Genomic DNA, 24,053 nt, shown 5'->3' on the forward strand with positions numbered 1-24,053 from the left:
GTAGTGAATGGGTATGGAAATTATAAGCCTGTAATACTTGCTAAACAGGGTAACTTAAAGTAAAATACCCGTGTATAATTTTTGATGTGAAACAAAAGGATAGGTGGCTGTTAGATCCTGTGTCAAATTCAGAAAGACACGAAGATGATTTATTCCAAGGTTAAAACACCAAGACAATTCATTCAACATATAAATTTGCTCCTCAGGGAAAGCCAAAATAGCAGCTTTCCTGATTAATTTGCCACAGTGGTCTGATACTGATTAGAAGTGCCTGGTAATTTATTAACTATTGCCCATTAAACCAGTTTGGTTCTTAATCACTTTCAATTTCCCCTGTGACCAGGATTCTAGCAGAGGGATCCACTCGTTTCTTTTCTTAAATAAAACATTCACGGTATCCCATAAAATGCAACTGTAATACAAAGAGCAGTTAAGCCCTAATGGGCAGATTGACTTATTTGTCTCAGCCTGAGAGTCTTAAACTTTGAAAGGAAAGGTACAAGTGAACCATTTCAAAGGTTTGTGTTAAGTATATGCAGTACAAAAAGGAATAGGAGGAGGAGGAGGAGTGGGGTGGGGGAGGGAAAAAGGAGGGGGAGGAGAAAGAGTTCTGGGCTTAAAAGCCAGTTGCCTTTTCACTGCATATGCTATCATTAAATTTTATTTCTATTTTTCTAATGAAAACACCTTTATTGGTTTTTTGCTGATTATAAAACAGTATATTTCTGTGTACCAAAATTCACATACATGCACAAAATAGGATGTAACCAAACATACCCATATTACCTGCTAACAAGAAATGTTAATAACTTGGTGCATAATCTCTTGTTTAGTTTAGTTTACTTTTGCATGCCTCTAATATTGTGTAGCAGTGCTAGTAGTTCTTATTTTGTGAAAATGGAATCACACTATGCACTATTCTGAAGCTTACTTTTTGACTTAGGCATACGCGTCCAGCATCTTTCCAGGTTCGAAAATGTAGTCCTTTTTATTATACCAGAGTCCTCCATTGCATGATCCTAACATCATTTAGTTAACCAATCCTTGACTCACGGACATCATGGTAGCTGCAGTGTTTAGCTACGGAATGCATCTTTGTGCACGCACCTTTTAAATTTGTCTAACTTTATCCCATGGGGTAAATTCTCAGAATGTATTATTTATATTGTTAGCCTACAATGCCGTACATTTTTGGATGAAATGGGAAGCACTCAAATAATTCATCAGATAAGGCTGGCACATTTTCTGCCCTTAAAAAAAAAAAAACATTCTGGAGCATCTGGGTGGTTCAGGCAGTTAAACATCCGACTTCGGCTCAGGTCATGATCTCACAGTTCATGGGTTCGAGCCCCACTTCAGGCTGTGTGCTGACAGCTTAGAGCCTGGAGTCTGTTTCCAATTCTGTGTCTCCCTCTCTCTCTGCCCTTCCCCCATCTCTCTCTCTCTCTCTCTCCACTAAATAAACATTAACAAAAATTTATAAAAAAACAAAAAACATTTTTATTGATTTTTATTGATGTTTGACATTCATATAAAGGAGCACTCAATGTGAGTATTCATGTGCTCAACACACCCATGTAAATAGAACCCAGGTTAAAAAATATATATTTACTAATACTCTCCTTGATGACCTTCATATACCTTGGTAGCCTGTCATTCTAACAATTCCTCATGAGAAAGTCCTTAGTGAGCTTGTTGACCTCGATTTCCATGAGTCAAGTGCAAGGTTAAGGGCACACTTTTAGATGACAGTGGAATATTGACAGATTCTCAGACCTTCAAAAGGACTACTTGGCAACAAAGTTGGTCTGGTTCACTGAAATGAGTTTCCAAGATCTTTCCTTCTGTCTCCTGTCTAGTATCCTTATCATTTTTGGTCTCAGATTTGGACCTTCATGGCGTATATTTTGATTCAAATGATGAATTAACCTCTGAATGACAAAGGAAACCGAGTAACATGTTTTTCACCTAATTTCTTCTTGTTGGCTGCCCAACTCAGCTCTGAGTATAGAGTGGATTTGGAACCAGGAAAGGATCCTAGGCTCCTAATTTGTGGTTTCAGCCACTAGCTATCTCCTTCCACCATCCTTTTCCAGAAGGTATATGAACAATGACCTTCAAATTTTAATTTACTTAACTTTGGAGACCTTGGCTTCCTGATTTATAAGTACTTCTAGTTACCCAATTCTATGAATAATGTTTTCCTTTTGTGGTTGCTTATTTACTTTTTGTTTTGGTATTGTTTGATTTTCTGAATAGAGGAAAATTAATATTAAGAGAGATCACAGGGAAAAAAAGAATAACTTATTATATGATAAATGACTTAAGTCAGTTCCAGAATGAATGAAAAGAAAAAAAAATTTTGCTTCTTTTCTGCTCATGTGTTTTCATTCTTTTTGTTATTTTTCCAAGAAGCTGAGGTCTGGATTAGGGTGTTAGCACAATACCGCTTAGGATATCACTGCTCACATCACCATGACTATGATCCAGATGGAATGGTATTCAGAGTATGGTCCATGCATCAGTGCCAGCCCTTGAATCGTTACTCACTCACCATGAGATATGGGACTTGAGCCAGAATATAAGGCACTAGTATACTTTTTAGTTTAGCTTTCTCCCTCCCTCCCTTCCAACCTCCCTCCCTCCCTCCTTCCCTCCTTCCTTCCTTCCTCCCTCCCTCCCTCCTCCTTCCTTCCCTCCCTCCCTCCTCCCTCCCTCCCTCCTTCCTTCCTTTCTTCCTTCCCTCCCTCCCTCCTCTCTCCCTCCCTCCCTCCTTCCATCCTTCCTTCCTTCCTTCCTTCCTTCCTTCCTTCCTTCCTTCCCTCCCTCCCTCCCTTCCTCCCTCCTTCCCTCCCTCCCTCCTTCCTTACTTCCTCCCTCTGTCTGTCTTCTTTCTGTAGTAAGACATTTTGGATGCTGGAAGCAGTGCTTTACAAGTTCCTCATTTCACAAGGACTCATGACCCACATATTCCTGACAGAGGCAAGTGGCTACTTTAAGTAGCAATGATCTCCAGTGTGGGGCTTTGTAGTTAAATTGAGAAATTTATAAAACTGTAAACATTTTCCATTTCTGTGCTGATTTTCTGTTGAATTTTGTTTTGCTCTGTTTTGGCTTTTAGGTTCTTTTGGTGAGGGGAGAGGTGAGCTAATTCTTGAGGTAGAGTGACTAACAGAGTACCACGGCATATGATGTTCCTGAATGAAGTAAATTAAAATTCTCTTCCTCTGTGATGATTGGAAAGTGGGTATTGTCCTTGATCCTGTTTGTCTCCACAGATGAATACAGTGCCAAGCGTTGTGATTGTAAGGGACTTAGTAATTTTCAAAGGATGGGATTATCATGAAGTTTAACTGAAAGAACATTTTAAATTAAAAACAATGTGTTCTATTTTATATCCAGTCAGGTCTTCACTGACTCACTATGGTAAACTCTCATGATTTTCATTGTGCTCTTCAAAATACATTTGTTACAATCCCTGATCTATGTTCACAGTAATGAATTTCAATATTTACAGCAGATTCCTACATCCTTTCCTTGGTTATCCTGGTGGATACTTGATTAAATAAAATTTTTGTTGACACAGTTCCTTGATAAAAAGTACGCTCAGAGTTTGCTCTAGAACTTGAAACTATAAATTGTATTGCCATAACTAAAATAGTTATAAAATTTAGGGTGTGTTCCACATTATTCTTTACTATTGAGTACTTATCCTTTGAGTAATTGGTATGATTTTATACAAAATCATTCATTCATTCAGTAAATATTATTGCACATCCAAAAAATAGAACAAATATGGAATACCTCTTCAAGAAGCTTCCAGTTTCTTCATTCCCTTACTCTTTTATTCACGCAACCATCCTACAAATGCTTATTGAATATCTTTATACAAGACACTGTGCTGGTTCATGGTTATAAAGATTAGTGAAATGGTATCCTCTATTTATGAGTTCATAGTCTATCAAAGTTTTAGAGAAACAGGTAAACAAATATAATAAGTATAATAAAATGTGAGAAATGCTAGTGTGAAAAGGTATAGATATTATCATGAGAATGCAGAGAAAGGAGCCAGAAATTTGCATAGAGAAAGTAGGTGGGGATTTATATTATGAGTGAATAACTAGATGAGACAGGAGGGAAGGCTTGAATAGAGTCTTGAAGAATGAACAAATTGGATTTTGGGTGGAGTTAGGGAGAAGACATATATAAATATAAGGATTAAACATATATGCTTTTTAAAAAATGTGGGAAATCAAGAACAGTTTGATATGCTTGAACCACCAATCTTAGGAACAATGGGAAAAATGAGGCTGGAAAAGTAGCAGGTAGCCTGATAAAAAGGAACATATAATATAGCACAGGTAATATAGGAAAGGTCTTTTAGATTTGTTACTCAAGATGGTCACTATAAAAATTGTATATGCAATAGACTCATGCATATAATAGTAATATTTTATCACCTTCCTGTACATAGTTAACAAGTATTTGTTGAATGAATAAATGAATGCACTAGAAAATATAGTTTTTCTTAACCAAAGGCAATACCACTGTCCCATTACTTGTATAATGAATTGTTTTTTCCCATTAGAAGTAATGAGTTAGTCTTAATATCTTTACTATCTCTTACATGTTCCCACTTTAAACCCTTTGTGCATACTGAAGTTATAGCTGGTCAAGACTATCCTTACACGGTAGCACCTGATCATGTTCCAGATTATTAGGGAATATGTTTTTGGCCACACCAGTAGCTAATTCTCATCCCTTTAAGCCTCACTCTTGCATGAAATTAAAGTTCACCAAAACATCCTCTACAATCTTCTTGCTGACCACTGCCATGAGGGGGTTTTAACATATTACATAGACAATTCATGCAACTCTAAGTTATACTCAGAATTTGGCTTCTTTAATTTCTTGAATACCAAGCATAACCTCTGCTGTCATAGTATAATAAGACCTTACATCAGTCAGTAGAAGGTAGATAATGGCTTACAACAACAAGTGCCAAGGGACACCTGGGTGGCTCAGGAGGTTAAGCATCCGACTCCTGGTTTCGGCTCAGCTCATGATCTCATAGTTCCGTTGAGTTTGAGCCCCACCTTGGGCTCTGTGCTGGCAGGGCAGAGCCTGCTTGGGATTCTCCCTCTCTCTCTCTCTGCCCCTCCCAACTTGTACTGTCTCTGTTTCTCTCAAAATAAATAAATAAACTTAAACAATTTTAACAGAAACACACACAAAAAAACAAGTGCATTCGTCATTAACACTAAGTATTGATAAGGCCAGCAAGGGTGGCGGTCCTCACCCAGCTCACCCCGGGACAGAAGCTGTCCTGCACTTAAAGAGTTACTGCAGCAAAGGGAAGGGATGTGGCAAATCTCACATGGGCCTTACATTTTCTACCTAGAAGTGACATGTCACTTTTTCCAGATTCTGTTGGCCAAAACAAGTCATGTGGCCACCCTAAATTCAGAGGGGATGGGAACATGCAATCCTACAACATGTCTGGAAGGAGAAAGGAACAGCAGAAACACATGAACAGCATGAATGACCACAAGTCTTGAAATTATCCCTCTTTTACCCTCAGGCTCCCTGGAGAGAAGGAAGGTAGTGAATATAGAGCATTTGGAGACACAGGGATACAGATTTGAATTCCAGCCCTGCCTCTAAGTGGCTGGATGATCTTGGGCAAGCTTTTAAATTCTCTGATCCTTAATTTTCTCATCCGTTAAAGAAAGGTGAGGAGCAATAATGACTACCTTAAAGAGCTGTGAAGATGAGAGAAAATACACATGCACAATGCCTGTGTACACATGAACACACATACAAAATTAGTATATGCTTTTATTTAATAAATCCTGGCTGCTATCATTGATATTCTTACTGCTGTTTTCCTAAACTGGCGTGCTGGACATTCTTTCCCCTACGTAACATCCTGGGTATACCTTCTTCTGCCTATCATATCCTGGAGCCATATATATTCCCATTCTACAATTACTAGGGTATGCTCCCCCCACTCTCTTTCTCTCCCCTCTACCTCCTCTACTCTTCTGACACGATTTGCCCCCTACATTCCAGTGCACACCATTGAAATAAAAGAGAACTAAGACTAGATATAAGACTAGTGAGGGGCGTCTGGGTGGCTCAGCCAGTTAAGTGTCCGACTCTTTTAGCTCACGTCATGATCTCATGAAGCCCCATGTCAGGCTCTGGGCTCACAGCGAGGAGCCTGCTTGGGATTCTTACTTTCCGCCCCACCCCCCCCACCTCTGTCTGCCCCTCTGCTGCTTGCTTGCATGGTCTCTCTCTCTCAAAATAAATAAATAAACATGAAAAAAAAGTAGTAGTGAGTGAAGTGTGGACATGTGCTTCTGACCAAAGCTATTCCTACAACTGAATAAAACACAGAGCCCACAACCTTAAAAGTAGATAGCCCCACCCTGATAAAGGAAAAAGTCAGTTAAATCTCATATAAGAGATACTCATGGTTCCCTTAAATAAAACAATATTCCTTTATATTTTTAAAAGAATATATAACTATTGTGGTGGTCTTTTTTCTCCAAGTAATTCCTAATTATTTTTCAATTTCACCTCCTTTTATGTTTTTAAGTTAAAAACACATTCTGGGAGAATTTGAGCCTACACTTGTTTATTGCTTCCCTATTGTCTTTGACAGATTCTTGAGTCGTTATCTAAAATGACAACAGGCTGCTAAGGACTTGATTTCCTCCTACACTTGATAGCCTGCCATATCATTTTGTTCCATGTTACAAGGAACATGTAGACATTCTCTTTGTTAGCCAGACTTTTGAGTTCACTGTACTGCCTGAGATAGAGACAGACAGACAGACAGACAGAAAACGAGGGAGATAGCATTAAGGCAAGCACTGCTGTTTGGTCCACACCAAGGATTAGGAGGACCACAGGAAGTCCCATGTGGGAATACGCTTTCCTCATGAGGACACAATGTCCTCTTTTCTGTCCCCTGCCCTCCCTGGTGTACCTGAAAATCCTGGTAGATGAGTAATTTCAGAGCCATAAGAGAGCACTTTGTCTCCTTATAGTGGTGTTTTATGTAACCCCTGTCTAAAATCTGACTCATCTCGTACTCATCATTTTAGGGTACTTACCTATATTCACAGTCATATGATTGCTGATGACTGGCAAAAAGCACTATTAATATCAGTGCCCTCTTTTTTCATTTGTAGCCGCATTTTGCAGTGATGATTGATGATTTAATCAATCATGCCTATGTAGTGAAGCCTCCATGAAAACCCAGAAAGACAGGGTTCAGAGAGCATCCGGGCCGCCGTGCTGGGACGTGCTGGGAGAGGGGATCACTCGGCATGGAAGCTCTGTGCCCTTTCCCCATACCTTGCTCTATGCATCACCTGCTGCTGTCTGGTTGTTTCTGAGTTATATCCTTTTACAATAAACTGGTAACCTAATAAGTAATATGTTTCTCTGAGTTCAGTGAGCTGCTCTAGAAAATTAATTGAAGCTGAGGAGGGGGGCTTGGGAACCTCTGATTTATCACCATTCAGAAACACATGTAACAACCTGGGGCTTAGGACTGGTGTCAGAAATGTCTATATTGCAGAGGAGGGTGTCGTAGGATTGAACCCTCAACCGGTGAAATCTGATACTATCTCCCGATAGTGTCGTCGGAATTGGGTTGAATTATAGGACACTCTGCCAGTATTCCTAGAATTGCTTGTTGGTGTGGAGAACAGCTCCCCAGTTCTGCCTCACACACTGGAATTGGTACCAGATCCTATTTAACCTGAAACTAATATAATGTTATATGTCAATTACATCTCAATAAAAAAACCCCAAAACACCAACTATTCTTTCTTGACTCAAGATGCCTCCAGAGTCCCTAATATCTTTGGGTATTTAAATTGTAGGAGAGATGTCTGGCTGCTTCTGAAGATGACTGATGATGTAAGACAAACAACTGGATTTCATGATTCTGGAGGTCCAGATTGAGATTCAGACCAGTGGGTGATGGCAGGAGTGAAGTTAGGAATAAGGCTGGCTGGCAAGTCACCATTCCTAGTGTTTAGGCAGCATCTCCCACCACCATGAATCCAGTTTCTCCGGCATATTAAACTTCCTCTAACGCTTCACCTCCAGTAACCATGGATTAGTGGGCATAATGAGCTGATGGTAGCAGCAAATATGTGAGGTTTTTCCAATGCCATTTGAAAGATTCCTTTGAAGAATCAGGCTTCTATCATTGTATATTTTTAAAAGCTCCTAACATTTTAGCTCACTTACAAATATCCTACCAAGCCTATTTTCATTAATAGCTTTGGGGACAAGTCATTTTTCCCCACAACTTGTATGTTGAGAAATTCCAAATCTACTGAAAAGTTGCAAGGATAATAACCATGCACACCTATAGATTGTTTAACTATAGACTTTAACTAGACTAAACCAATTGTGAACATTTTGACATATATGCTTTATCATATTTCTTTCTGTATGTGTGTATAAGTGTGTGTGCTTGTTTTTTGGGTTGTTTTTTTGTTTTTGTTTTTGGCTAAAACATTTGAGTGTTATTTGCTGATTATTAGGACACTTTTTGGCTACAAACTTTAACATGCATTTCCTAGTAACAGAACATTCTCCTATATCACTTAGGAAATTTAATATTTATATAATACAATTATCTAGTGTGCTATCTATGTTTAAATTTCCCCAGTTGTCCTCATAATGTCCTTTATAAGAAAGCCATTTTTTCTTCTAATTGGCCAAAGGATCTTGCATTGCATCCGGGAATGGATCTTGAAATCTGCTCCCTATTTCTTTTTCTGAATATTCATCTGACTCCTAAATAATGTAATATGGCCAAAACTGGCTGGATCCAAAACAGCCTGCCTAAGCTGCCAATTACTAATCATTCTTCCTAAATACCCATTTTACTGTGGAAAGCATCATCATTGACTGTCAGCCATAGAGGACCGGGGAAAAATGGAGAACTTATTTAGCGAAATTCATATGTATATATTATGCTAAATACTGGGCTAATATCCAGAAGGGATGGGCAATTTACATACTATGTAATCAACTAAGGTTCTATTTGTAGTTATATTATGAGGGACAATGGCTCATTAATTCAAGTAAATGCTGTGCCTTGATTAAAAATGTCATCATGTAGAAACTCTGTGAGCTTGAGACTTAAAATGTAAGACCTAAAACATTTATATACATTTGTAATATTCAAATCTATTCTTAAGGAGTAGACTAGAAAGCATCTTAGTTTAAACAAATACATGACTGTAGTTGTCATGAATAGTGGCTTACTTAATTATTTGATAATACTCAAGTTCTTTTCAGACAACCTGTGTCATCACTTTTTTTTTTTAATTGTACCTGTACATGTGATTTTATGGATAGAGGATAGCTATTAGTCTTTGGAATACTCTTATTTGCAAAACCAGAGAACTGGATATATCATATAAGTTATATTCCTCTCTTCCCTCTGCTTCAGTTATCAAGATATTTTAAGTAGAGGTGAAGTTTGGGGGTTAATTTATGGAGTGAATGAAATATTTACTACATATCCATTGTTATAAATTGAAAGTTTATGAGATGATGAAAATTTACAAGAAAGTACATATAAAACAACAGGCATTTACAGAAAGAGGCAAACCTAAAGGTCCTCATTAAACACATTAGTTTGGATGCCTATGGGAGATGGAAGGAAATGGAATGAGGAATCAAGATAAAGAGGAATCAATGAAGACAATACGCTACAAACTGAGGAATCTACCTACTTAAAGAATTAGGCAGCAGTAGACACAAACGAAAGTACTGGTTGGGAGGGATACAGCTTCACATTTTCCCCAATTATAGTGTGTGGTCCATGGCTGCCCACTTGTGAGGAATCTGCTTAGACTTAGAGGGGACTTCATTAAATGGCTGTTGAAAAACAAACGTCCAGGCTTTTCCCTATTCCCTTACAGCAGTTTTAGAGGAACCCACAGTTCCCTGGAGCCTGAGAGAGGAGACTGGGGATACGTAGTGGTCTACATGTAAAGATTGAAAGAAAATTGTAACAATCACAAAATTAGGTTTACAAGGACAAATTTTCCCAGTGTCATACTCTATAAGGGGACTGTTACGAGAAATTCCTGATTAAACAAAAAATATATTAGAGCTAAGTTATTTTAGAGGCAGAATGACAGACCATGGAAGAGGAGAAAACACCATTCCATTCTGCTACCAGAGCATGATTTAATGAAAAATTTTTTATATGTGTCCAATCTTATTAAAAATAAGTAAGGTTTTTAAGTATACTAATGGTATGATTTAACCAATTTTAGCTGCTCCAGTTCTGGTATATATGCTGCGGGAGAGTACACTAGCTGTTTTTCTTAATACACTTCTAAAATACTGGAAAAGATCAGATCCTAGTGGAGGGCGAGAACTGACCTGAAAGCCCTTACTAAAAATACTATAACATCTTGAAAGGCCAGTCTTGCTTCCTGCCTTCTTTCTTCCCACTGACTCATTTGGACATTGCCTATGATCCTCAAGTCATCATTTCTCTGGCTGTTGGCTTTTCCTTTAAATCAAGTGTTTAAGCACAGTGACCTTTCCTCCCTCTCCGTAGAAGATTTTCATTGTTCTGCTGCTTCTTACTCAGCTCATGCTTCCTTCAGCCTTCAGGGTGCTACTTTTCTCATTCTGATTTGGATTAATTGTGTTAGCCTAGATGGGTCCAATATCCCCAGAGGGTAGGACCCGAGCCCTTCCTGGTCTTTTCTACACATCATAAAAGAATCATGACAATGCTATGCCTAGACCTGTCTTTGTATTTGACCTGTTTTTTAACCAGAGAATTATGCATTTAAACTATCTTATTCTAAAAGAGTGACATTCTTTTATTATTAAGAAGCAGTGTTTTGGTCGTGAAATTTCACATGGAATATAAATACAACAAAAATTCATTAAGAATAATACTTGGAGGGGCGCCTGTGTGGCTCTGACTTCGGTTCAGGTCATGATCTCACGTTCGTGAGATGGAGCCCCGTGTCGGGCTCTGTGCTGACAGCTCAAAGCCTGGAGCCTGCTTCGGATTCTGTGTCTCCCTCTCTCTCTGCCCCTCCCCTAATCACATTCTGTCTCTCTCTCTCTTTCAAAAATAAATAAAGATTAAAAAAAAATTAAAAAGACTACTTTGATTTCTCCAGAAAAACAGTGTTATATAAATGCAAGGGAGGTCATACTATAATTACATTTGAGGTTGTACAAGATGGATGGTCAGTCATGTGTATATTCCCTTTTGAAATACTTGCTTGTATACATGTTTTTTTTTAACTTCAATCTACACCACTTTGTATATCAAGAAAGGTATATTCTGAATATTTTGTGAGTTATAATTTATGTAGATAACGATTTTTTAAAGAATTAGTACAAACAGTTCATCTAGCATAAAAGCATTCTGAGTATAATTTATTTTGTTAGGGAAATATTTTACTGGGCCTGAGAGTAATCCAGATTACCCTTACCACCAAGTCCTCACCAAGATAGAGAGAATTAGGAGACTGGTCTGGATCTAAAACAACTTAAAGACCTACCATAGAAATTGATTTTTTAAATGTTAAAAAAAATTTTTTTAGCTGATACTAAATTACTACTTTGTCATTTTAAAAATTTTCACCAAAGTACTATGAAAAAGCTCTGACTATATTCTGATCGTTCATTTGAACAGTAAAGAGAACTGTTAATTTTAATTTTTTGTCTAACATTATCAGTCCAGATCCATGAATTCCAGTGTATTATTCAGAATCTTCATATTCTATATTTCTTCTCACAAGATGGTCTTCAAATTCAATATTTGATAATACATAGACTCAGCTTATTTCATCACTTGGTTTTATTTTTTATTGGGCTATGACAGGGAATCATAAACAGAATTCACATATAATTCTACCCTGCTAAGTATTATACTGACAAGAGCAGTTCTCAGACAAATATATGGATGGCTGAATCATCTTTGAATAATTATAGCACATAAGACAATAAACTTTATTTTCATTATTCCAAGACCAGGGGTAAGTATTTGCAACTGCAAGTGACAACTGACATTTAGAGAAGTGTGGGTGGGGCATATGTATGTCAGCACCAACCTTCTCTCATCTAGCATGACCTAAAAGGCCATCAGCCAAAGAGAAAGCGTTCAGAGAGAAGATAATCGTGCAAATAGTAAAGGAGTGGCTCGAGGTCTCATAGAAAGCATATTGTTTTTTAAGTAGAACTAAAACCAGCTTTGCTTACGTGTGATAAGGTCCCTACTAGATTTTGGAAATGATAGTTTCTATGTGTTCTACAGAGAAAGAGATCCAATATATCATTATGTTAATCAAATTCTACATTTGTAGACGGAAATAAGGATTTTACCATGTCATGTTAATAACTTATCAACTCTATCAAATCATTACTGATGGTTTGAGAGGATAGCCTTTTGGAGAATGACATAGCAGGACTTGCTAATGATGAAAAGCTGATTCCGACATCCTAACAGCCAGGGTACTCTTTATGTCTGCAAGGCAACAAAGCAGCTTATCCCAGTTTTCCACAATAAAAACCTTTCAAATAGTTGTTCTTCACATAGAAATGTATTGAATAAAGGTCAGAAACAAAGCAATTGCCGTGCCAGATTTGAGGCTGACTGTGGGCTGAGTTGTGGACACCATTACGTTGTAGAAGTCAAGGCATGGCGTTGGCTCCACCCATATGCAGGCCACCAGAGGTCTTGCAGTGCTTGTGTGCGCAGACTCAGAGGTGGGGGCCTGTCGGCTCTTTTTCCTTTTACCAGGCATGAAGTACACATCAGAGGGTATGCTTTTGTTCTTCTGAAACTTTACAGTTCTCATAATGACCCCGTGGGAAGGAAAGCTTCCATTCTTCCAGAGGACTCACAGAGGCATGGTGCTGAGTGTCCTGGAACCAGAGACCCCCCAGTCTGCCCTGTCTCTACTGTCTCTCCACCTCCCTGCCCCACTGGGCTCATGGTGACATTACACATCCGCTCTTCCTCACTTAAGTAGGTGACTGCCTTTGGTAGATTCCTCCCCGGCACAGGTTTTTATTCCAAGACACAAAGGGAAAGCTGGCTGACCATGAACCAAAATATTTACACAAATCTTCATTTGTAATGTTTTGATCTAGCTGTCTCATTTCCCTTTCTCAAATATCACTTTTTGAGGATGGCTCAGAAAAAAAAAAAAAGAACATCATAATGCCCACGTGGCTTTAGGTGCCACCCGAAATGAGAGGACATCGATGCTGCCCTGAGACAGGTCAAGGCTATGCATTTAAGATGAAGTCTCTCTCTTCTTTTCTTTAAACCTAATCCGTTTGGGAGAAATGGCCCAAGGTGCATCATCTTGAAACGTTTGTTTGATTTCATTTTCACAGTGCTACCTTTGGCCTCATTCACACAGTCACAAGGCCTGAACATGTACAACCTGCTTCATCCTGAACATTTATACACAGATTGTCAAAACATTCACCAGAGAGAAGGAAGATTCACCAAATTTTTAAAACTTGAATAAGAAAATGAGAATCAGTGCCATCAAAACTAAAACACTCTCTAACAGTGCAAATATTCGGTGGTTTCAGAGTAGGACAGTGAAACAAAATTTGCATATCTGTCATTTAAAATTAAGAAGTATTCTGGAAATGATACTAAGTCTGAAATACTGGGAGGAAAACATTTAAAGGAGAAGGTATTTAATTGTGAAGTGTCGGACAATAACACAAACTTTCATTTGTTCATTTCTACCATTCTTCTAAGACCTCTTAGAAGATCAGATGCTCTCCCCAAATCTTCTTAGCCTCCTTTCCTGTAAACCATTTCACAGACAGTTGAGGCCCACAGGGGCCCTTTTGTCTGAAAGTGAAGATCTTCTTGATGTGGAAAGTTTCCTTGGAATATTTACAACGTAAAGAGATGCCTTTGTTTTAAAAAAGTGGTCTGGCAGCCAGCTGTGAGCTTCTCCACTGAACTGCTGATACCCTAGTGACACTGTCTGTGCCTCCAGCTCACCCCCAGAAAATGACAGTGTTGGGTAGCAAAGGTGGCTTTAGAAAAATCAGCCAATTCCAGCTGAATCTATGACCTGCACGTGTCAGAACTGTAGGACCAGCCGAGACTTTGAAAGTTCTAGCCATTCTAAGCATTCAGAAGGAACTATATGTCTACTGGGACTTTATGTGGGATGGTCTTTTATAATTTTCTAAGTATGTTTATGGAAATGTTATCACATCCTAGCTCAGGACCTCTTGGTGAGGTAGGAAAGGTGAGTTTTATTGCACCAACAGGAAAACTGAAATGCCAAGAGTGAACAGCAAGCTTGCCCAGAGTTAAGTGGCAGGTAGGAGCTAATGATGCAACTCTTCATCATTTTTCTCTTCCCATCACAGTTAAGAAAACTAAGAACACAGTTCAGGCATGGGGTCTAGTCCCTAGTCTGTCACTGTCTAGCTGTGTACCCTGAGTAAATCATGTCTTTGTGGCTCAGTTTCCTCATCTACAAAATGAGAATAATAATTCCTGCTCTACCAAGTAGCTGTGAGGAACACATAAACTGCTTAGTCCCCTCGTCACCCATGCTAGGAAAATAGGATGTAAAATCCTTACTACTCAAATGTCAGGAAAATTGAGACCAGATGGTATAAGGAGTGAGAATGGGCAGAAACCCCACGTCCTAGCTTATCTTTTAATGAGAGGTTTCTTTTGTCAGATCAGTTAGCTTCTTTGTCTCTCAGTTTCCTCAGCTAGATTTAGGAGGTCTTCCCAGAATACTAAGAATATTTCTTCTTATTCATTCAGCCCATAAGGTTTCCATCCTAGTTTTCTTTCCTAATGATCTTGCTGCCTCTGAGACTATTTTCCCTAAAGATGAATGGCTAGGACATTTACATAAACAGGCAAGGGACTGTCAAATCAGTGTGACACATTTTAGTCCCCTTGTGACTCTCTCTCTCTCTTTTTTTAAGGATCATTAGGAGCCTGTAGCAACTTAATGGAATTAAAATCACCAAGCAAAGTATAATGAGGAGTAGGAGTCAAATTACTTTAGGAACTACTAAGACACTGTATGTGGCCTACTCAGAGGAACTCACTAAGATCATTAGCCTGCATGACACCCAGCAGGGACAATCTTCTCAGAAGTGTCCCCTGCTTCCCAGGGATCATTAATGCTGCTCAGCTCTGGCCACAGTGGCCAATGTCAGACCCTCAAAGAATCAGCCACTTAATTAGATCTGGAGTACAGAAGGGAAAAGCAAGTTTTCAAGATAAAAATGCAGGGCAGAGTTTAGGAAGAGGGAAAGCCAGGGGCAGAGTGGATTTTTCACATTAGCATTTCATTCTATCTGACAGGAGGAGGTTTAGAAATTTACAACAAAGGGATCTAATGCCACAGAGAGCTAGGAAGAGCCTCTTTTCTCGACTTGAAGAGTCTTCTGCCCAGAGGGATCGATGCATTCCGCGCCTCCACGTGGACTTAGCGGGCTGGAGGCCGAGGCAGAAACCACTGTGACTTTGCCAGTCATGGAGGAGAGGGTGTCTGAGACATGCTACACCCACACTCGGAGCCTGGGGAATCATGCCATCTCCTGCTTGCTACCTGCCTGTCAGTCTGCTTTGCCTGTGTGTTCCTCACAAGGACCACGTTAGGAGCGAGAACGTGGTCAAGGGCATACTCTGCCTCCCGGCTGCCAGAAAATCATGCCTTCTCCACACCCAATAAACACACATACACACACTATCAACTCATTTTGGCCCAACCTCTACAATTCACAAAGTGCTCCCATGGCTGTTTTCTTGATAACCCAGGTGGGACAGGTGCTATACATTTTACAGATGGGAAAGTGAAGCTCCGAAAATGTAGGCAATTTGCCCAACTTCCCAAAGGTAAAAGGGAATTCGGACCTCAAACCTAAGTCTCTTGACAGCAAATCTTGTACTTTCCATCACTCAGAGGGAATCCAACCTTTTTTCTTCTAAATTAATCTGACGTTTTTATTCAGTGCTAAAGTATGCACTAGAACGTACACAGGTAGATAGAAAAGAAATATGAAGAAATGGCCCCTCATTTCAAGGAGATGAATTTTTATAAACAAATCAGAAAATTATAAATGTTCAACAAAAAAGCAAACTTACCTGCACGGCGTAATTCTTCAAAGTCTAGTAGAGATAAATCCTGGCTGGGAAGGTGCTAGTGGGCTAGAGGTGCACAGAGTTAATTTTCTGGAGAAGAGAGGTTTGGCACTGACTTTCTGGGTCCTATTCTCAGATCATCCACTTGGAGCATCTGTTGAAATCACAGCAGATGGAACACATCAGAAATGTATTTTCCTTTTTACTTATTTTAGTTCCTTGGAGAATCCTGGTACCTGGGGTACTGCAGCGGTAAAATGAAATAAAAGTTTATTTTTATATCATCATTTGTAATATCATAAGCATTACCTGTTCCTGGAGAAGTAATTGCATTCCCTTCCCTTCTTGAAGTGAAAACTGGAAATAAGACTGAAGTGTGATATTTTGTGAATAACGCATTCAGTTGTTCTTTTTTGTTGTCTGTTTGTTTTTGCAGTGCCAATGGACACCTGATCCCCTGCTGCCTTTGTTTGAAATCCAAGAAGTTTCCTTGTGCTGATTTAACTGCCTGCGATCTTTCCTATCATAAAAAGCAAAACAAAACAAAAAAATGCTGATTCTGTCCATTTTAACCCCTGTGTGAAACTGACTTTTAACATACTTGTGCGTTCTTTGACCCTCCATGAAAGATGTCTGAACCTGGCTCTTCATCTGTATTTTCGGGTAACGTGGAGAATGGAACTTTCCTTGAGCTCTTTCCTACATCCCTGTCCACATCGGTAGACCCTTCCTCAGGCCACCTGTCAAATGTCTACATCTATGTGTCCATATTCCTTAGCCTTTTAGCGTTTCTGCTTCTGCTTTTAATCATTGCCCTCCAGAGGCTCAAAAATATCATCTCTTCCAGTTCCTCCTACCCAGAGTACCCAAGTGATGCTGGCAGTTCTTTCACCAATTTGGAAGTCTGTAGTATTTCCTCTCAAAGGTCCACTTTCTCAAACCTTTCCTCATGAAGAAAACAGAAGAATTCTTGAATGCTGCAGCAGCCTCGGTTTTCCCTTGCGGGAAGTGTCACATGAAGAGTTGCTTCATGAAAGAAATAACCCCCTTTCTTTTCCAACCAATGAGACCTGTGTCTCCTCCTTCACCCCTAATCTCTCCTTCCAGTCATGATGCTTTCCATTTGTGAATGTAGGAGTTGATGCTGACTCAGAGAAATGTGTGCAAACCTTAAGGGGCAGAATTTCACACAAACCACCTGACCAATCCGGAGCGGACTTCTTGAGGGTGGATCAGTTCACTTCACTCTGCTGGACACCCGAGGCGGAAATCATGCGAGGCGGCCTCACAGTGGGTGCTGGATACAGACTCTTGCCCTTCATTTCCCTTACAAAACCGTGAAACCAACTGAGCTGGCAGGAACTGGCAAAATTAAGTCTGAGCTACTTAGAAGACATTTTCCATATTTAAAAGATAAAGTGGAAACATCAAATTAAAAAAAAAAGAATCAATTTAGATTTAATGTATAATATTCCTATAACCGGAGGCAAAATATGCTAAATGTTTTCACTTTAATAAATGAAAATCACATTTATTGATGAGTAAGTCACTATGGAAAAGTTTTGGAAGAGTAACTTTTAATAGCAAGACAAATATGTGTTATGATGCAGTCTGTAATGTATTTTTGCCTCTTGGTTTTTTTTTTTCTACTTATGTTATAGTCATAATACTCCTACTGTTGTAGAATTCTTTGTGATAATTGCTGTTACTAAGAGAAACACCCTAAGAGACACTAAGAAGTTTTTATTTTATAGCTATACTTTCTATTAGTGGAAATTAAGCATATGGAAAAATATTCATTTAGTTCTGTTTTCTGCAGTAATAACTCCTAGCAGTCACGTAAGCATGTTCCTTTATTCAGTTTCATAGTCTTTATAATTTTAGTGCAGAATTCTGTTAAGGCTCCCAGATGTCAGATGTTTGTTCACCCACATTAGATTGCAAAACTTAAGGGACTAAATTGCTATTTTACATATTATTATATACTCCATGAATGTGACATGTCTCTGATAATTAGTTGTTCTATGTTAACATAACACTTTGAATTAGAACCCCGGGATGTGGGTTTTTATTAGAAATTATAGACATTCAAATTGTGTAGCTGCTGAGAACTTAGTGATCCGGGGAGGCCCTACTATGTTCACCCAAACACTGAGCTTGGGGGCTTTGTCCATGAAGTGAGGCATACCTGTGAGCACAGACTTAGAAGACGGAAGAAATCAAGCTCCCCCTAAAAACAAAGCAAATAAACTACAGCTTCTTTAGAGTGAGAACTTTAATTTAATTTTAAAAATAATAAATGGCCCACAGCATAAACAATGAAATTCATCAGCCTACGGAACCCACTGCATCAACATGCCCCATCTTCCCATGGCAAGTGGATCATTTCTTGTCCAAAACATTTTCTAACCTTCAGTAGTGGAGTTTCAGTACATCCTTTGGATTGATTGTGCAGGCGACACTGTCTAGTAACTCGAATGGGATAAAGAATCCACCATTTTTACAAGGTGTATTTTTGTCATTCCAAAATGCTGAGACAGATGAGGACTGGTAATGAGGATCTGAAGGTTGTTTGTTTGTTGTTTTTTTTCTTAAATCCATAAGCTTCACTTTAAATCAGACCACATTGAACTATTTATATGAAAAAGGTTCCCAGACACCATAAGACCTGCACAGAGTTGCTGTCCTAAAATGCGTAATTAGTGAAAACGTGGTTTCTGCTGCCATTTCAAGCATGGCAATGTGTTGCAGTGTTATCATGTAGTGTAAATGCTGGACTAGAAGAACTCCATTACTTTAGATCATTATCAGCTGTCTCTGAATGTGTGTGTGTGTGTGTACTAATGTATATATATTTTTTCACACGCTCCCAATTAAAAATTCTGTAAAAACTACAGGATAACAGAGGCATCTGTGTTATCACCTTTGCTTTTTTGGTTAATTTTGTGCTATTTTGGTTATTGAGGAAGAAAGGATATGGATCAAGTGATTTAAAAAAAAAATAAAGTAACAAGTTTGCCACACAATAGGATAATCTGAGTATCATCTGTTCTAAGGGTAACTTTATATCCTTTCCTTCTGAAAAAGATACAAGGGCTTCTGAAAGTAAAACTGCCTTTAAAAAAAAAAAATCTGCAGGTAGATCCCCCTCCCTGCTGCTGCAGTGGTTCTTGCTCTCCAGATTAAGTAGAGTATTTAAAAGCAACATTCGAAAATGTGTATTAGGACTTGTCAAGCTTGCCAAGATAACGGATTGCACAATTTGAGATGAACTTGTCCAGGAAGTTCAGAAAGGTTGGAGGACTGGTTTATAAATAAAGAAGTAGAGCCCACTGAAAGCCTGGTTCTTCTCTTATTGTTTTCAGTGAGGTGGTCTTCCCTCTTAGGGAGGCTTTTCCATCACTCTGTCTGCACATCCTCTCTGAAGCAGGGTCCCTAATGAGTGAGTGACCCTGATCTCAGCCTCTCCCCACCCTGCAAGAGTCCCCACCCTTGGGCCAGTGAGTCGCACACTTCCCTGGTCAGAAGATTCACCTAGACACTTGGAAAATACCCTGGTATCCAGGCCACAGCCCAGACCTCAGGAGCGGAGCCAGAAAACTGGTATTTGTAAGAAGGGCCCTGGGTGATGCTTGTGATCAGTGGGACACATGGTGGCAAAGGAAGGGTCACATATATTGCTCTAGTGTATTTGCGGAGGTCAAGAGCTCTCACCTCTCATTTACTGCCTGAAACAACTGCTGTATCTCCAAGCTAAGTTGCCCTCCTATGCACAGCTTAAAGCACCCCCACCCCAAACCTACTCACTTTCCTGCAAGGGTCTGAACTCCAGGCCACCCTCCTCAGTGGAAAGCTATGGCCATCGTACTGGGCTCAATGCAAGAGGGACGTGAGGAAGGTCACATCCCTTCTTCCCCACAACACCATTTTCATAAGACCATGTGCATATAACAGACGATGGCAGACGACTGAGGGCTAACTGACAGGATTTATAAAATGAGAGAAAACATTTTACATTGTATTCTCACAATCCAAAGGAAAACAATGACACAACTGAAAAATGAAACATTCTCAAGGAGAAATGCCAGTTTCTAGAGTTGGCTCTGCCTCAGGTCTGCCTTTCCTGGAGAGGCTGCCACTTCAAGCCATTGCCAGGTCCCGCTCTGGTTTGCAAAGTCCTCTAGGACCCATCCCCACTGGTGCAGCACACAGACCCAAGCCCCCAGTACCACATTCCCCAGAGCCTGAGTTGCTCAGGATAGGATGCCAAGGCTGTGTGTGGAGGGGTATGGTGGGTGTTGGAGGGAAGGGAGGCTGTGGGGGAAGAGTGGAAGGGAGGCTCAGAGCCTCCCAGGACCAGCTCTCCTCAGAATCTCTCCATCTGTGAGAGAACAACTGCTTCTCTTTCCTTCTAGTTATCCAGTGGGCAGCTCTTAGAATCCCACACGTGTCTGTGTGTGTGCACAGACTCATACACACAGAGAATCCCACGCATATGTTCTCTTCCACACACAGCCCTCCTATGAACAAACAACATATCTCAATGTGCACCTCAGTTCTCAAAGTCCATCAACCTCAATTTAACCCTGCCTTCAATGTCAAGCAGAGTACAGTAGTGCCCCATGCTCATCCTTCTCTTTCAAATCTGTGTCTACACATCCACCCTTTTAAAAGAGAGAATTGCTAGTAATGCTCCTTTTTATTGCAACAGAGCTCACTGATCCCTGTAGTCACACTTGACTATATGAAGACCTTATCAAACCATTGCAAGTACTGACTGCTTTTCTATATATGCAGGTAAGAGCCCTTCTGAAGTAGGGTCTTTGCCATCCTGAACACTGTAAGGAGACAGAAGGCCCTTGTCACTAGACATAGCAAATAGATACGGTTCCTGCCCTCGTGAAGCTTACAATCTACTGAGAAAGACACAAAAGAACAAAAAATATGCATATTTACAACTGCAATTAGCACTATGAAGAGAATAAAATGGTGGAATGACAGACAACAAGGTGAAGTCACTTAAAATATGGTGGTCAGGGAGAGCCTTTTTGATGAGATCATATGTAAGTACTGAAGTGTGTTGGGAAGAATATTCTCTCAAAAGGAGTAGCATGGGGGTGCCTGGGTGGCTCAGTCGTTTGAGCGTCTGACTTCGGCTCAGGTCATGATCTCACCGTCTGTGGGTTCAAGCCCCACATCGGGCTCTGTGCTGACAGCTCAGAGCCTGGAGCCTGCTTCGGATTCTGTGTCTTCCTCTCTCTCTACCCCTCCCCTGCTCATGCTCTGTCTCTCTCTGTCTCTCAAAAATAAATAAAAACATTAAAAAAAATAATTAAAAAAAAACAGGAGTAGCATGTACAAAAGCCCTGTGGCAGGAAAGTTCTCCGCTTATTGGCGTAGAGAAGTCAGAGTGTTGTGGTGCAGAGCAGTGAGTTGAAGGTGGGTAAGGGCAGATTATGTAGGGCCTGGTAGGTTATAGTAAGAGTTTAGGTTTTATTCTGAGTGCAGTGGGAATCCACAGAAGGATTTTAAGCAGAGCTGTTAAATAACTAACTTTACATTTAAGAAATATTACACTAGCTGTTTTGTGGAAAATAGACTAGAGATGGACAAAAAGCCTTATTCAGATCCAACCTGGGTGGGGTATGCGAGTGGGTGGAGAGTTGTTCTCCCAGCTACAAATATCATATCTGTTCATCTTCTAGCCATGGAAACGGTCTTAGCTTAGAATTAGTGTCAGCACACAACTCCCTTCCCCTCCTCCTCCACCACATACTCATCTCCCTCACTCCTCCCATCTTTCTGTCTCTTTTACACGCACACGCATACGCACTCCTACCGTTTCCCTCCTCTCCTCACTTGTCCGCATTTGGCCCTCACTGACGTTCTTTCGATCATTTTCAGTCCATGGTATCTCTTATTCCAGTATCTTCAACATGATGTGTGACTAATGTTCCAATAAAACAATTAATATTCTAATACTGGAGTAAAGTTGAAGCATTAGAGCATTTAAAGTTTTGCTCCTTTCAAAATTCCATTCCCGAAAAAGCTGTCATTCTTTATGCACTCTATGGCTTAACCCTTATGATTCTAGCCTCTCGTGAATAGTTGACATTTTTGAAAAGTTTCTCCTCAGTTATCTGCCTGCCCTGTTTAACTAAGTCTACGTGCCATAGAACTCAGGGTGTATATTCAGAGTTTTGTTCAAATCCCCAAGTCCTAAAGACTACCTTCATGACCACAGGCAATCTTCCTGAGTCTCCAAACCTTGGTAACCTAAAGAGAAGAGTCATTTCCTTATGGGTTGTGAGGATAAGGAGAAACTGTATGTAAACTGTCTAACGCTACATTGCTTTCTACGTGGTAATATTACAGATGCAAATACCAAGCAAACATCACTTAGAACTTTTGGTCCCTGAAGGTTCAACTTTTCCCATTTTTTTCTGCTTACCATCTACTCTCCTTGCCTTCATGAATTCGATCCCTCTTCCAGTCTTATCTTTAAGCAGTGTTTAAGACTTTAAGCAGTCCACTGTACTGCTTTCACCTACCCCCTATCTAAATCTCCCTGTGACCTCAGTGAAGATCCATGAACGGAAGAAGTTGCACAGCAGTTTCTCTCAACAACGTACTTACTTATTCAGCCTTTCCCCTTCCCAAGGACTGTGCATGTTAGGGACAGAGTAATGTGTCATAATGTAAGCAATAGTGGGGGAGAGACAGATCAAGAACCAAGACTGCTGGTGAGCACCATCTGATTTATGAAGCATAGTAAATATGCTGGAGGGATTTGGGGTTGCAATCAGATGGATGATTTAGGAAAATCAGATTGGGAAGAGTCAAGCAACACTAAGGCCTCTGCACATTTGCCCAAATCATCCAGTGTTGGCCCAGTTAAGCAGCACCTCTGGACTCCCAGTATGAGCTGCTCAGCCGCACAGCATACTGTTGGTTCCCAAACTGTCTTTGTTTCCTTACTGTTAGGGTAGTCTTTGTGCCACTTATCCCTTGCATTCAAGAATGTAAACTTACTGAAGAATTTTTGCACATTGCTACTTCTGGATTACTATATTTCATAAAAGCAGTTTCTAGTTGCTTTTTATAATACAATCCACTTCAGGGGTGCTTGGGTAGCTCAGTCGGTTGGCCATCTGACTTCACCTTAGGTCATGATCTCAAGGTTAATGAGTTCAAGGCCAGTGTTGGGCTCTGTGCTGACAGCTCAGAGCCTGGAGCCTGCTTCGGATTCTGTGTCTCCCTTTCTCTCTGTCCCTCCCCTGCTCACGCTCTGTCTCTCTCTCTCTCAAAAATAAAACAAACATTAAAATCCACTTGACCCCAGAGCTGTACTTACCCTGAGAATTCAGAAGATAAGTCAAGATTTCCCAGTAACCCAGACATATCATTATAAACATCATTCTTATACCAGTCCACAGGGAACTCTGGTTAATAAAATGCCAGATTCATTTACTATAATATCAGTTGTAATAAAATTAAAAGTATCTAGACATGCCTACCATTAGTAATAAAAGTAAACTTAGCTCAAGACCGTTATTCAAGCAGAAATACTACTGATAATAATATTAATTGCCAACATTTATTAGTCATTGTAAGACAATCTTTTAAGTGCTTTATGTGTTCACTCACAACACTCCATAAAATAGGTACAATTAACATTCCCATTTTACAGATGTGGAAATTGAGGAAGGTCACAAAGCTAGTGAGTGGCAGAATCAGGGCTTCCACTAAAAGGAAATCAGGTTTTAAGTTCTACAACTTCATCATTATGCTTTACTCCTCCCTTCCTTTCATTCAGAAATAGTAATTTTTAATAGAAATATTTGGGAAACTGTTTACTCACAAAGGCAGGTTGAGGAGG

The 24,053-nt window shown here is 39.8% G+C and overlaps 1 protein-coding gene across 1 annotated transcript; it reads left to right on the forward strand.

Moving 5' to 3' along the window:
* The first annotated feature begins 16,803 nt into the window (after positions 1–16,803).
* SERTM1 (serine rich and transmembrane domain containing 1) lies at positions 16,804–17,654 on the forward strand. Its single transcript, XM_015544567.2, has one exon. It carries the CDS (start codon positions 16,804–16,806, stop codon positions 17,125–17,127), a length of 324 nt encoding a protein of 107 aa, XP_015400053.1. The 3' UTR covers positions 17,128–17,654.
* Positions 17,655–24,053: the final 6,399 nt, after the last annotated feature.

This window comes from Panthera tigris, chromosome A1 (genome assembly GCF_018350195.1).
Source record: "Panthera tigris isolate Pti1 chromosome A1, P.tigris_Pti1_mat1.1, whole genome shotgun sequence".
Taxonomy (NCBI): Eukaryota; Metazoa; Chordata; class Mammalia; order Carnivora; family Felidae; genus Panthera; species Panthera tigris.